This window comes from Schistocerca cancellata, chromosome 8 (assembly GCF_023864275.1).
Source record: "Schistocerca cancellata isolate TAMUIC-IGC-003103 chromosome 8, iqSchCanc2.1, whole genome shotgun sequence".
Classification (NCBI taxonomy): Eukaryota; Metazoa; Arthropoda; class Insecta; order Orthoptera; family Acrididae; genus Schistocerca; species Schistocerca cancellata.
The window spans coordinates 335,764,614-335,780,925 of record NC_064633.1 but is presented as its reverse complement, the minus strand read 5'-3'; the positions used below and the strand labels follow the sequence as shown (position 1 = coordinate 335,780,925).

General features: G+C 45.7%; 1 protein-coding gene across 1 annotated transcript in view; it reads left to right on the top strand.

The window, feature by feature from the left end:
* The first annotated feature begins 1,454 nt into the window (after nt 1-1,454).
* LOC126095553 (probable cytochrome P450 301a1, mitochondrial) overlaps nt 1,455-16,312 on the top strand; it is an 86,386-nt gene continuing 71,528 nt past the window's right edge. Inside the window, exons 1-2 of the mRNA XM_049910331.1 lie at nt 1,455-1,656; nt 15,914-16,190. Coding sequence (XP_049766288.1) covers nt 1,455-1,656; nt 15,914-16,190 — 479 coding nt within the window. The remainder of the gene's footprint in view (nt 1,657-15,913; nt 16,191-16,312) is intronic.

The following is a 16,312-nucleotide window of genomic DNA, read 5'->3' as shown; positions in this document are numbered from 1 at the left end:
CTCGCTGCCAGTTCTTCTGAGCAGTACGAAATAGTATTTCCTTTTAAATTACTATTATGATAATTATAATTTAGGTAACGGGCGAGGTGGTACAGTGGTTAGCATACTGGACTTGCGTCCGGGAGGACGACGGTTCCAACCTGCAAACGGCCATCCAGATTTAGGTTTTTTGTGATTTCCCTAAATCACTCCGGGGAAATTCTGGGATGGTTCTTTTGAAGAGCACGGCCGATTTCCTTCCCCATCTTTAACACCTTCCGAGCTTGTGCTCCCTCTCTAATGACCTCAATGCCGACGGGACGTTAAACCCAATCTTCCTTCTTTTCATAATTTAGGTAGTGCAACCAGTTCCGTAGCCGATGTTGCTAACATAACTGATGGCGATTAGACGGTAGGTTTGGATCTTGCTAGAATGAGATTTTCACTCTGCAGCGGAGTGGGCGCTGATATGAAAGGCAAAGGTCCCGAGTTCGAGTCTCGGCCCGGCACACAGTTTTAGTTTGGATCTTTCAGTTGGAAGAAATATTCAACATTTGCATTCGGCTGACAGGACAAAAGAAATAATGGTCAAGATAGTTTGATTAAATCATAAAGTCATCCGCAACGTCTAATGAATGAATATCTGTTCATAATATACTTCACCTGACATTGTTCCTTCTCGTTTTCATCATACATACACTCCACTAAATTCTACACACTTATCAAGTCATCTACGCTATTACAAACTATGGGAAGGGACAAACTAATGTGCATGTAAAAATAAAAAGGTACCTGAACCTACTCTCCAGGGTGTCCTGGCAACCACCTTAATTTCATTTTACTTAGCGGTCTCCGTAAACCGATTTATGTAAATGACAAGTAGTTTCTTCAGAAGGCTATGGCCGACTTCTTTCGGCATTCTTTTCCCCACTGTGACTGTAATGAAGTAGGTGGAATGTAACACTCAAAATTTCCTTCCTACCATGTCGCAAATGTTACAGGCGGTATTGTGACCTATATACTTCAGGAAGATACGTTACAGCTGCTGCCATTTAAGGATTTGAAGAGTCTAACAGGTATGATCATCAGTCTCTCATTCACCCCCAGGATGGAATCTATGAACCCCTTCCACATGCGTACAGAAATAATCCCTTGTACAAACGCTTGTGTAACATGTATCTGAGGCGGGACGTGGATACTTGCCATGTATTCAGCCCGCCTAAAATCCACGTCCAGACTGGCCGGCTCACCAGCCCTCGTTCCCAAAGAAGATTCGATATGTATCAGAGTCCCAGAAGCGGCGTTTAACGCACTTGCCTAATCAGGCGGATGAGAAAGAGAAAGAGAGAGAGAGAGAGAGATTATTAATAAGAAGTGCAGCACTGTTTCTCACTAGAATGTTACTATGGAATTGTCGGATTCAGCAGTGACGTGTGTTGTGCTTCCAGCGGGACGCAGTCGCGTAGCCTGCTGAGATGGCTTGTCGCAGCTGGAGCGCCGCGCGCGCCACCTGGTGCCGCCAGCTGTCCACTCCGCCCCCGCCACCCCCACCGCCGCCTCCACCGCCCCCAGTCACCGCCGCCACAGCCCCCGCAGAGTGTCCGCACGCCAGCGCTGCCCTGCACCGCCCTCGCCCCTACAGTGAGGTGCCGGGGCCCAAGCCGCTGCCCATCATAGGTAAGACGCGGCGTCTCCTTGGACTCTTCAGCATAATGAAGTAAAGAGTAGAAAGAAAGGGATCTTCGGGTCCCATGTTCGATAGAAGACGATCCAGATATGTGTTTTGCTCTAGCCATAATTCAGCCGAGGCATAACATTGTTTCGTTTCTACATTATTAATCATTGATGAACGTCAATAGCAGTCCATATGAACGAAATAAACTCTAAGACAAAAAAAGGGTGCACCACGGAGGAGTTATCCCATTGGGACGAAAGACGAATGTGCAGAAAAGCGAAGGACCACCATTTCACAAAAATTGGTTGATTTGTTCAAGAGAGCAAGTCAATAAGGCACTGGTCCATCTCTGGTCCTTAAGCAAGTAGTTATTCGGCTTGGCATTAATTGATAGTATTGTTCGATGTCCTTCTGAGGGATATCGTGCCAACTGCTGTCCAACTGACGCGTTAGATCGTCAGAATCCGGGGACAGTTGGAAGGCCCTGCCCATAATGCTCCAACCGTTCCCAATTTTGGAGAGATGCAGGGACGTTGCTGGTCAACGTAGGCTTTGACAAGCAAGAAGACAAGCAGTAGAGACTCTCGTCATGTGCAGGGGGGCATTAACTTTCTGAAATGCAATCCCAGGATGACTTGTTACGAAGGACAGCAACATGGGGCGCAGAATATCGTAGACCCACCGCTGTGCTGCAAGAGTGCTGCGGATGACAATCAAAAAGTCCTGCTATGAAAAGAACTGAACCCGACACCATCACTTCTGGCTGTCGGGCCATATGGTGAGTGTCACTCAGGTTGGTATCCCACCGCTGTCGCGGGGGGCCCCAGGCACTTAGGCGTCTCCATGCACTTCTTTGGTCGACTGGATTCAGTTCGAAGCGGGACTCACCATTGAAGATTATTCTTCTCCAGTCAATGAGACTCCAGGCCGAAGACTTGTCTGAAGACGACCCAGACGTGGTGGGGGTATCAACATGACTGTCGTCCGCTATACGACTGTTATACGATCCGACAATAAGGAGTGGCGACCTGAGTGCCATTTCATTTCATAGCAGGACCATTTTGGTTGTCATCCGAAGGACCCTTACAGCACAGCGGTACCTTTACGACATTAGAGGTTGAAAATACCGCTTCAGTTGTAAATTTGTTTTATCATCACGACCGGTTTCGGGCTCTCCTAAGCCCATCCTCCTTATGACAGCCCGAAACCGGTCTTGATGGTAAAACAAATTTACAACTGAAGCGGTATTTTCAACCTCTAGTATAATTCTCAGTTCGTCCAACAGGATTGTTTGCTCTACGACATTCTTGCCCTTCATGGCAAGCCACCCTGGGCTCACATTTCACCAAGACAATGCCCGCTTGCACAAGGCGACAGTTTCTACTGCCTGTCTTCATGTTTGCCAAACCCAACCTTGGCCAGCAAGGTCCCCCAGATCTCTCCCAGATTGAGAACTTTAGGAGCATTATGGGCAGGGCCCTCCAACATGCTCAGGATTTTGACGATCTAAGGCGCCAGTTGTACAGAACTTGGCACGTTATCGCTCATGAGGACATCCAACATCACAATCAGTCAATGCCAAGCCGAATAAATGCTTGCATGAGGACTAGAGCTGGATCAATGAGTTACTGACTTGCTCAATTTGTGAAGCTCTTTCTCTTGAATAAATCATTCATTTTTTTTTTCTGAAATTACAGTGTTAGTCCCTACATGTACATCATATTTACCGATATTCGTCCCATTTTTGTAATCCGCCGTTTCTAAAACAAAAAAATGGCTCTGAGCACTATGTGACTTAACTTCTGAGTTCCCTAGAACTTAGAACTACTTAAACCTAACTAACCTAAGGACATCACACACAGCCATGCCCGAGGCGGGATTCGAACCTGCGACCGTAGTGGACGAGCGGTTCCAGACTGTAGCGCCTAGAACCGCTCGGCCACCGTGGCCGGCGTTTCTAAAACAGACATAAGGTCCGTTACACAGCTTAATTGCTAACCTCTTGCAGCGCTTTTCGCCAACATTATTTATTATTTTAACGGAAGGGCAGCAAATACGCCTTCAAAAGAATAGTTGGAATTAATGGAGAAAATTATAAGAATTGGTATGGTGAAAAGCTAAGAGATCTCGCAATGTTTAATTATCTGAGGATAAAAAATTGTTTTATCGACATAAAAATATCGGTAAATGTACTTGACATGGAAAGGGGGGGGGGGCAGTTTAGTCATTCTAGAATGAATTTCTAATCTGCATCGGAATGTGCACTGAAATCAGGGACTGCCAGAAGTGAATATGTGGCGGCAAGGGCGTACTGTGCTCGGAAAGGTCGGTAGAGCACATGCCCACGAAAGGCTAAGGTCTCGGGTTCGAATCCGCGCCCGGCACAAAGTTTTAATTTGTAAGGAAATTTCAGGTCAGTCAGTGACTCTAGCCTCATAAATTACAAAACCACACCTTTAGTACAAGATATTGGAGTACAAATAGGGTACGACATACATTGGGAGCACTTCCTGGTGGTTTCTAGGACCGTTCAAATGGAAAGGTACGAAACGTCGTTACCATCCAACCGGTTGAAATTTGCGTATGCCCCTGTGGGATAACGTAGCGAGACAGCTAAAAACGCGAATATAGTGTCCGGCATGGTTGTGCGCATGTGTCACCTCCCCCTAAAAGACTCAGAGCTGTGGCATCAGCAAGCGAGGTGATGATCAGCGCCTTTTTATACGTCCGAGGTCCGATACGCATCGAATTCCTCGAGCACGGATAAAACCGCTAATAATGGCGTGTATTGTGAGACGCTCCGTAGCCTACGCATGTCCATCAAGAGCGAGAGACTTGGGCTACTCACGGATGGGGTGAGTCGCATCCAAGGTCACACAAGGTTAAAGTGGGAACAGCTTGAGCATTCGCCCTAAAGCCCGAACATGTCACCCGGCGACTTCCTTGTGTTTGGTACGCAAGAAAAAATAAATAAACAAAAATAAAAAAATTAAAAAGCAAATAAAAAATAAAAATTCAAAGGGCAGCGCTTCACCTCGAACAACGAACTGGAGGACACACTGGAGGACTGGTTTCCGTCACAGTCACAAGGTGTCTGATGATTACCTTTCAATAAAGACTTCAATTACGTCCACAGGGTCCATTCGTAACTTTTCTTTTGAACACCTCTCGCAAAATAAAATTGCCACAGCACAGTACAGACTTTAAAACATGTACACTGGCAGAGGAAGGCTTCAGAATAGTCATTCCGTAAGATTCCAGACTGAGACATTTATATCAAAGGGAAATAGATCGAATGTTAAAAGATTAAAAAGTAAACGTAAACATAAATGAAGAATTGAAAGAAATTAGTAATATAATAATAAAATCACCTGAGGAGGCTATAAGAAAGAGAAAGAAATCTACGAACAAAAGAAGGCTCTCTCTCTGAAATGACCTAGCAAAGAAAGTTATTTAACCCTCCCTCCCCCCCCCCCTCTCCCTCCAGAACCGTGCTCGCGTACTGTATCTAACATGAGAGGCATCATTATAAACTCTCTGCTTACAGAAAAGGAACTCTCTGATTAAAAAAAGTATCACGACGCCACTATATAACGCGGAATTTGTCATTAGATATCACGAGGGGTAGAGCAACCAGTGCGTAAGGTGAGTTCAGAAAGAAACGAGCCGGAGGCATAATTACTGAAACCAGTGCCTATATCTTAGAAACATTGACCCTGGCTGTTGAGACCTTGTCCCACTGTGACACAAGGCGATGAATGGCTGTCTCATAAAATTCCCAGGGCTGCAATGTTAACCAGTTCCGCACGTCCAGCTGGACGTCGTCGTCCGAGGTGAATCGTTTGCCCCTCAGAGCCTTTTTAAGGGGACCAAAAATGGCGTAATCACAGGGAGAGAGGTCCGGACTGTATGGAGGGTGGCCGAGAACCTCCAATTTGAATTTTTGCAGGAGTGCCGCGACTGTGTTGGCCGTATGAGGCTCAGCACTGTCGTGGAGCAGAATGACACCACAGGTGAGACTGTCTGGTCGTTTTGATTTGATCGCTTGGCGAAGGATGGTCAAGATTTGCGGGTAATGCTGGGCATTCACTGTTGTCCCGTGCTGCAGGAAGTGAATCAGAAAGAATGAATTTTTGGTCCCCTTAAAAAGGCTCTTAGGGGCAAACGATTCACCTCACACGACGACGTCCAGCTTTACGTGAGGAACTGGTTAACATCACAGCACTGGAAATTTTATGAGACAGCCATTCATCGTCTTGTGTCACAGTGGGACAAGTGTCTCAACAGCCAGGGTCAATAGTTGTAACATACAGGTACTGGTTTCTGTAATTATGCGTCCGGCTCGTTTCTTTTTGAACGCCCCTTATAAAATGAGGCAGGAAGTATTATTTTTTCAGAAGGAAGACTCTCAGAATAGAATGAGGGACAAGAGGCCTCAGTGACGTCGGACATGGACTTGCCATTAGATGTTACCTGAGTAACAAATTTGGACAGGTCGACACCGTCCAACATTGTGAAACGTGGTTATAAAAACTCCACGAAATCAACTGAAGGACTCACTCATGAGTTCCAAAGAGCTACCAGCAGTCCAGCCAGCAAAAAACCTGTCCTTAGGGGGTTAAAAGGAATGGGATACAATGGCTGTACAGCTCCTCATAAGCCATATATTTCTGTAGTCAGTGCTGAGCGACCTTGAGGTGGTGTAAATAGCGACGTCACTGGATACTGAATGACTGGACACGAGTGATTCGTAGTGACAGATGACGGTGTGGTGGTTTGGGGCGTTTACTGTGGTTAGGCTGTTGTCCGCTCATTGAGCTTAAGAAAATGCTGAATGTGGAAGAATATAAACAAATTTTACAACGGTGTATACTATATACAATAGCGGAAGAGTCCGGAGGCGATAACTGTTTGTATCGGCATGGCATGGCTGTCATTAAGCAGCATCTGTGAAGCAATGGTCTGTGGACAAGAACGGTCACGAAATGGAACTGCCTGCCCAGTCCCGACTTGAACCCAATGGAATACTGTAATTGTGACATAAAGTCACACAGGGAGAACGCAACTATACTGCAAATCAATATGAATGCTGCAAAATTGCTGAACTGGTCCCTAAATGAAATGCCACTAGTTACAAAAGCAATGACTTAATTAATCTCGTTTCGAGAGGTACCCATGACCAGACGGTCTGGAAACAAAAATACAAATGACAGAAAATATGCAAAGGTATACAAAGCAACATGACAAGAGAACAAGCATTGCTAACTTTCATCATATTGACGCACGCATCATGATAATCTAGGTATTCAAATGTATAAACACACGTTGTAACTGATACAGCTGTCATGGCAGACTAATCAAAACTACATCATGCTTTCTAGGTAGACAATTTACGTCACCAGAAGGCGGTGAAGCATACAAAGGCGGTGCCGCATGGCGGTGAAAACGGAATTAAAAATTTAAATTTATTTACATAAAAACTGTAAAACATAACTTTGAGAAAGTTATACAAAGCAAGTAAGTTAAACAACAAGCCTTAAAACAATTTTTACATTGTTATAAAGTGTCATCAGTAGAACTAATATGTAAAATAATATGCGTAAAGTATACAAACCAATTATACAAAATCAAAATTATGCACAAATGACGTGTTGACAAAAAGTGTGAACCATACGACATAGTGATATACAATAAAATATATGAAATTCCAACGTAAAAAAAAGAAAACAGGAAAAAGACAGTCGCAGCATAAACACAAATACATGCTCTCGCAGGATCAGGTAATGGAAAAATTCTAAACTAAATCAAGATAAATGTGAAATACATGAAATAATGTAACAAAGCCCCAGGAATACAAAGCAGTATTGAGGGCGTAATAATGCTTTCGAAATGTGTAAGCGTTAACACAACAAAATATAATAAATAAGCAAAATATTTTACATTTAAAAGATGTCAGGGACTCAAACCCTCCAGCAAACACATTAAATGCAGTGCACGCATAATTAAACATAAAAATGTGACATACATAGGACAGTGTGAGGGAGATCGTACAAGTAAGAACGTTAAAATAAGTAATAAGTGAAATACTGTGCATAGCATAGAAAAAGTAATAAGTAAATTAAATACAAAGCTGTCAGGGACTCAGAGCCTCAAGAAAGAAATGTATGAAAAAGTGTGCTCGTGAATAATACATCTGCCTAAAATAACATAGCGCAAAAAGGATAGCACAAAATTTAGGTAGAATGAAGGAAAGTGGCGCAAGTACATCCAAAAATGAGCTACTCACTCAACACTGAAAATGGGTCACGAGATTGGTGCATAAAAATTTGTAACTCTTCCAAAATATCTAATTCACCCCCTTTTGGAACACCTTTGTGATGAGTTGTAACGTCGACTGCACTAAAGACCCCATAGTCCAACATTACTACCTTCTCTGGTTTCGGCTCTTGAGGAAGAATGGTCTGCCATTACCTCACAGAAAGTGAGGTACCTCACAGAAAATGTCCCCAGCATTCAAACTGTCATAAAGGTGAAGAGCGGAGACACCCGATATTAATGTACTCTGATATGTGTACGGATACTTTTGACCAATATAGCGATCTGATATTCAACGTTATTCATTAAAACACTACTTGTCATCGTGGAACCTTTCCAGCGTTTCATCTATCATTACAGCTTCCTTTATATAGAACGACACTCATCCTGTGCACTCAGCCCCCTCATATTAGCCGAGTCATGCTTTCATACCGCATTTCACTTAACATCTCTGTCAATGTAGTCAGCACTTCGCACTCGGGCTTGTGTTGGCAAATATGTGTCAACAAGAGGCTAAACAGTTACGAACTACTGCTCTGAGGAGATGCAGTCCAGGGCTACCTATTGTTACCTTGCACTTCGCCATCTGTGTCTCAGTGTGAAAGTGGTAATTACTGAAGGTCATCTGCAAGTAAATACGACTTGCACTTCGCCATCTGTGTCTCAGTGTGAAAGTGGTAATTACTGAAGGTCATCTGCAAGTAAATACGACTTCCAGTCAATATCCCCTATTAACATCCTCAGCTAGAAGTATGAAACGAAAAAAGCTGTTTTTATGGGCAAATAATGTCAAAATGACTGTAAGAAGGTTTCTCAGAGCATCAGACGGTTGTACAAAATGATCAACGTAGTTACCATAATAATAAAGACAACAGAGTTAGAGACGTGTAACGCTGGAGGTACGGTCGAAATTTAGCTAGGAGCACACAGTAACTGACAATAGTTTAAGCATCTTACTATTGCGTATTACCACATCCATGACTACAGTCCCGTTTTCCTAATCGGCAGCTGTGATTAAAAAAAAAAATGGTTCAAATGGCTCTGAGCACTATGGGACTTAACTGCTGAGGTCAACAGTCCCCTAGAACTGAGAACTACTTAAACCTAACTAACCTAAGGACATCACACACATACATGCCCGAGGCAGGATTCGAACCTGCGACCGTAGCGGTCGCGCGGTTCCAGACTGTAGCGCCTAGAACCGCTCGGCCACTCTGGCCGGCAGCTGTGTTAAAGATTCTGTTCTGTAGTTCCAAGGGCGCTTTAATTTCGTCTGTGGCGGTATCGGATCTTTGAAAATGAGTGCTATAGAGAGAGCTCGTAAAACGTTGTCATGTCGTCTCCTTCTGCTCTGAAATGTTATTCCTTTCAAGAGAGTGAGAGTGGTAATGGGAAACGTCCTAAGAACATTTTTTTTTCAGGAAACGCATGTTCAGCGCTGTTGTGTTCTTGCTACTGTTTTTCATGTTCCTAGATTTGATCTAGGTGCCCAACCATGGGGAAAGTCATACATGTGTTAGTGGATAGCGTAAGATTTTTGTGCCAAGCTTTGCTTGCCTCATTTCTAAAATTTAAAAGAAGTTATTTCTGTTGGCTACAGTTCTAATATGGTAACGAAAAAGCTACTGCTGTATTTTTGTACTTGAACTGTCACAAATAAAACGTCGTGACAACGTTTGAAACAAAAACTTTCTACCCGATTTTGTCAAAAATTGACTTTTTTGAGATGGTAATTGTGTACAAACTACAAGTTGTAGTTTGCAAAGATGAAAACAACAACTAGCCACTGTTATTATTTACTTACATAAATAGTGTCGTTACCTCTTTCGATTCGACAGGTTCCTCTTCAGAGGGTCGTTCACGTTTATATTACATTTGTTGTTATTTACATTAGCTGCTCGAAAAAAGCAGCCAACAACTAATGTATACAACAGCAGAAATAATATAATCGTGAGCAACCGTCTGAAGATGAACCTGTCGGTTCGAAACCACTAACGGCGCTATTTCAGTAAATGAAATAGCATTATTAACAATAGCTGTTTGCTGCTTTCTTCTTTGGAAGAATCTACTTGTAAAAACTTTCTTATTGGCTCTCAGAACCAGTCAGTTGCCTGATATGGCACTTTGACGTTGTTCATTATTTTTATGGCGATACGACGAGTCGCATAACTCAGTGGTATCAGAATACCTTCTCACTTTTTGGATACTAGTCAGTTATGCACAAACAGAATTACACAGTTATTTTTTCTCGTTCTCCTGACAAATGTCTGATTTGGCAGCTATAATGTGCTACAAATCCACTCTTCAGATGATTTCTTCTCTCGGAATCTTGGAGCTACAGTATTATGCTGCGAGGAGCCTCATTCTCAAGATATGTGTATCATCTAGAATTTATGACTTACCCAAGATCCTCGAGAAAAATGCCCACTACGCATCATTGGGAACGTAATCACTTCGACAACCTATCTATTGGCTCAACATTTTTGCACGAAATTACGTTACCCTGTTGCAAAGACCTAGTTCTGTCTCTATGCTGTTCATTTTTTGAATACAACCTACGACCAGCTTAGAGACAAAAGTGATGACACTTTCTGCAGGACCTGACTATCATTTTGCAGCACAATGTTCTAGAATGTACAGTGCAAGCTGTTACTGATTTGTTCGACTGATGGGGCTGCTAAGTGCTATACCACCTACTGCACTCTCCTGACTTAAGGACTCGTAATTTCGACTCGATTTCTAAACTGAAGGAAACAATTCACGACATTCGCTTCAGAACTGCTACAAGTTCGTCGGGCAATAGACCGCGCCGCTCGAATTTTCAACACAACTGGCACTGCTAAGAGTATCCTACGACTTCCACATCGCTGGCAACGGGTTATACACAATGCTCGTGACTACTTTGAAGGTCAGTAAGACTCTGAAATACTTATCTATTTTGTACGAGCCGTAAATAAATATTTGCCACCATTTAAGTTCCAACCCTCGTATTACCGTCACAAATAAATGTGATGGATAGTGAGAGCAGGCGAGACCTCTCACAGAAATAAAACAACAAATAAACGGGTGTGAACTATGTTACAACAAAGGAATTGAAGATCCAAAACTTCCAAAACGGAATGTAAGAGTCATAAGACGGGTACTTGTGTTGAACAAATAGGAGGCACACTATGTTATCAGAAGTATCCGGACACCTGGCTGAAAATGCTTACAAGTTCGTGGCGCCCTCCATCGGTAATGCCGGAATTCAGTATGGCGTTGGGCCACTCCTAGCGTTGATGACAGTTTCCACTCTCGCAGGCATAAGTTCAATCAGGTGCTGGAACGCTTCTTGGGGAATGGCAGCCCATTCTTCACGGAGTGCTGCACTGAGGAGAGGTATCGATGTCGGCCGGTGAGACCTGGCACGAAGTCGGCATTCCAGAACATCCCAAAGGTGTTCTATAGGATTCAGGTCAGGACTCTGTCCAGGCAAGTCCATTACAGGGACGTTATTGTCGTGTAACCACTCCACCGCAGGTCGTGCATTATGAAAGGTGCTCAATCGTGTCGAAAGATGCAATCGCCATCGCCGAATTGCTCTTCAACAGTGGGAAGAAAGGTGGTCCTTAAAACATCAGTGTAGGCCTTTTCTGCCTTTTCTGTGATAGTGCCATGCAAAACAACAAGGGGTGCAAGCCCCCTCCATGAAAAACACAACCACACCATAACACCACCACCTCCGAATTTTACTGTTGGCACTACACACGCTGGCAGATGAAGTTCACCGGGCATTCACCGTACCCACACCCTGCCATCGGATGGCCGCTTTGTGTACCGTGATTCGTCACTCCACACAACGTTTTTCCGCTGTTCAGTCGTCCAATGTTTACCTCCTTCACCAAGCGAGGCGTCGTTTGGCATTCACCGGTGTGATGTGTGCTTATGAGCAGTCACTCGACCATGAAATCCAAGTCTTCTCACCTCCTGCCTAACTGGCATAGTACTTGCAGTGGATCCAGATGCAGTTGGAATTCCTGTATGATGGTCGGGATAGATGTCTCCCTATTACACATTAGACCCTCTTCAACTGTCGGCTGTCTCTGTCAGTCAGCAAACGAGGTCGGCCTGTGCGCTTTTGTGCTGCACGTGTCCCTTCACGTTTCCGCTTCACTGTCACATCGGAAACAGTGGAGCTAGGGATTTTTAGGGGTGTGGAAATCTCGCATACATATGTATGACACAAGTGACACCCAATCACCTGACCACGTTCGAAGTCCGTCAGTTCCGCGGAGCGTCCCATTCTGCTCTCTTACGATGTCTGATGACTACGGTCGACATTTAGCTAGGAGCACACAGTAACTGACAATAGTTTAGGCATCTTACTATTGTGTATTACCACATCCACGACTACAGTGCCGTTTTCCTTATCGGCAGCTGTGATAAAAAAAATGGTTCAAATGGCTCTGAGCAGTATGGGACTTAACATCTGAGGTCTTCAGTCCCCTAGAACTGAGAACTACTTAAACCTAACTAACCTAAGGACATCGCACACATCCATGCCCGAGGCAGGATTCGAACCTGCGACCGCAGCAGTCGCGCGGTTCCGGACTGAAGCGCCTAGAACCGCTCTGCCACTGAGGCCGGCTATCCATTTCGAATGTTTTACACTTTGACAAGTAAAGTCTCCTCTAGACTCTCTATTTATACAGTCTAATAAATGTTCATTCTTTACACTGTGACAAATAAGGTTTAAACTAGCCTCTGTTACAAATTTAGAGACTTCCAATCCTTCCTGACAGTTAGTAAAATCTACAAACTGCCATTCCTCCGGTCTTCGACTGATCATAATTAGTGGCTCCCACCTGTAAATGAAACAACAGAAAGTTTACTACGGCGCTTTACCTCTGATAACGAGCGCTGCGCGTCTCCGTTCTCCACTGGTTCGAATCCTGCCTCGGGCATGGATGTGTGTGATGTCCTTACGTTAGTTAGGTTTAATTAGTTCTAAGTTCTAGGCGACTGATAACCTCAGAAGTTAAGTCGCATAGTGCTCAGAGCCATTTGAACCATTTCTCCACTGGTACTTGCTGAACTGCCTTCTCGACCTCCGGACTTCTTCCAACTCCTCACCCCGCTGTCAGCATTGCACTAAAGGCTCCGACTCCGGACCACATTCAATACCTTCACTACTCTTTTCAGTCCTGCACTCCGCTACGCCACTCTTGGTCTCTGCCCTCTTGTGATTGGCAGTTTCACAATCAACTTCAGCGACAAGCTGTCATTGGCCTCTCTTGCTCCTTCCAGATGAATTCCTCGGTGCCCGGAGAAACACAGCTATTACTGTCCACGGGAAAGTCACACTTGGGGGCCACCGACACATCTCCATTTCGGGTTCAGAAACAGCCCTTCAGTTCCCAGAGCCGACAGGGTTCCACAGCGACTCCAAGGGTCTCAAGGCCTCTTGACAAACATCTCCATTTCGGGTTTCAGAAACAGCCCTTCAGTTCCCAGAGCTGACAGGGTTCCACAGCGACTCCAAGGGTCTCAAGGCTTCTTGACAAACATTTTCGAGAACGGGACAGATTCTCACAGCGACTCCAAGGGTCTCAAGGCCTTTCGACAAACATCTCCATTTCGGGTTTCAGAAACAGCCCTTCAGTTCCCAGAGCCGACAGGGTTCCACAGCGACTCCAAGGGTCTCAAGGCCTCTTGACAAACATCTCCATTTCGGGTTTCAGAAACAGCCCTTCAGTTCCCAGAGCTGACAGGGTTCCACAGCGACCCCAAGGGTCTCAAGGCTTCTTGACAAACATTTTCGAGAATGGGACAGATTCTCACAGCGACTCCAAGGGTCTCAAGGCCTTTTGACAAACATCTCCATTTCGGGTTTCAGAAACAGCCCTTCAGTTCCCAGAGCCGACAGGGTTCCACAGCGACTCCAAGGGTCTCAAGGCTTCTTGACAAACATTTCCGAGAACGGGACAGATTCTCTGCGTCCAGCGTTCTCAGGGCTTTTGTCACCGAGCGAGCGACCAGACACCCTCTCCATCGCCGAAAATCGAAATCCAGCCAGCCTCTCTCCTCACAGCCGAAGCGGCAGACTCCTCGCCCGCTTTGATTAAAGAATGACCAATATCGAGCTTTATCTGCAGTCTGTAGTCCCACCTCAAATGATCCTCTACAGTGAAATAAGGAATTCCTTTGTACACTAATCAGCCAGAACATTATGACCAACGACCTACTATCGTCCAGGCGATAGTAGCGTCACCTGGTGAGGACTGACTGCTACTCAGAGACATGCACGGAGCATATAGTACCAGTGAGCGTGCTGTCGCTGTGTAGAATGGGGGAGGCGCGCGATCTATCTGAGTTAGACCTACTGCAAATCGTGACGGCCTGGAAACTCGGGCAAGAGCATTTCGGAAAGTGCACGACTTGTCGGGTTATCAAGGAGTGCTGCGGTGAGTGCCTTCAACACGTAGCGAAATCAAGGTGAAACCACGTCCAGACGTCCTGTTGTTAGGCGCCCACCCGTCATTGCAGAGGTCGGACATCGTAGGCTGGGCAGACTGGTAAAACAAGACAGGCGGCGAAATGTGGCTACCTAACATCAGACTTAAATGCTGGGCAGCGTACAAGTGTGTCTGAACACACAGTGTATCAAACTCTCCAAACTAAGACCCCCGCAGCCGACGACTCTTGCATGTGCCAATGTTAACGTCACATCGGCAACTACCATTGAAATTGGCACGTAACCACACGCTACATGGTCTGATGAATCCCGATACGTTCTTCATCTTGCCGATGGGGGGGGGGGGGCGGATCCGTCGTCTTCCAGGGCAAGAGCCTATTGATACCTGTACTGTGGGTGATTGATAAGTCGGTGACGGATCCGTAACGCTCTGGAGACATTCACGTTGGCATCCACGGGTTGACAAGCTGGCGACGGTTCCGTTATGCTCTAGAGAACATACACATTGGCATCTATGGGTGCAGTGGAGCTCGTGCAAGGCACCATAACGCCCAAGCAGTATAGTACACTGGTTGCAGACCATTTATACCCTTTCATGACGGTCATGTTCCCCGGTGGCATTGGCATTTTTCAACAAGATAATGGCCGCGCGGTCTGAGGCGCTGCAGTCATGGACTGTGTGGCTGGTCCCGGCGGAGGTTCCAGTCCTCCCTCGGGCATGGGTGTGTGTGTTTGTTCTTAGGATAATTTAGGTTAAGTAATGTGTAAGCTTTGGGACTGATGACCTTAGCAGTTAAGTCCCATAAAATTTCACACGCATTTGAACATTTTTGAACAAGATAATGCACCATGTCACAAGGTGAATAGTGTGGTGCAACTCAGTGGCGACTTCCAGTTCATGTGCTGACCTCCCAACTCGCAGATCTGTACCCGATCGAACACATGTAGGATGGAATTGAACGTGGCGTCAGAGCTCATCCTGCTCCTCCCCGGAGTTAGGTGACTTGTATGTGCAGATGTGGTGCCTGCTCCCTCCAGTCAGCTACGAAGGCCTCATTGCTTCCATGCTATGACGCGTCGCCGCTGTTATCCGTGCCAAAGGTGGACATACTGGCAATTAGGTGGGTTGTCATAATGTTCTGGCTGATCAGTGTATATTAAAGGTGGAGAAAACACAAAAATGGAATTAAGAGTATCGACAAGTTGTCCATCTGGATGGCAGATGAGAGGTGTATGAGCCGGCCGTTGTGGCCGAGCGGTTCTAGACACTACAGTCTGGAAGCACACAACCTCTACGGTCGCAGGTTCGAATCCTGCCTCGGGCATGGATGTGTGTGTATGTCCTTAGGTTAGTTAAGTTTAAGTAGTTCTAAGTTCTAGGGGACTGATGACCCCAGATGTTAAGTCCCATAGTGATCAGAGCCATTTGAACCGTTTGAGGTGTATGTAAACGCTAGTGGTGTAGCCGGGACGGGCCGTTCGTGCTGCAGGCAACACGTGGCGCGTGCTGCCGGTGGTGGGCCAGTTCAGCGTGGCCGACCTGGCGCGCGTGTCGCGCGACCTCCACGACCAGTACGGCGACGTGGTGCGGCTGGCGGGGCTCGTCGGCCGGCCCGACCTGCTCTTCGTCTACGACGCCGACGAGATCGAGCGCGTCTACCGCCACGAGGGCTCCACGCCCTTCCGGCCCTCCATGCCGTGCCTCGTCCACTACAAGAGCGTCGTCAGGAGGGACTTCTTCGGCGACCTGCCCGGCGTCGTCGGCGTGTAAGTCCTGCGCACTACCCTTAACACCTGCAGCATGAAAGGTGGAAGGCTGGCTCATTTTCCACTGTCTCAATTTTCACAGTCAAAAATATCCTAGCTGCTTTACCTTCCGTACCAACAAG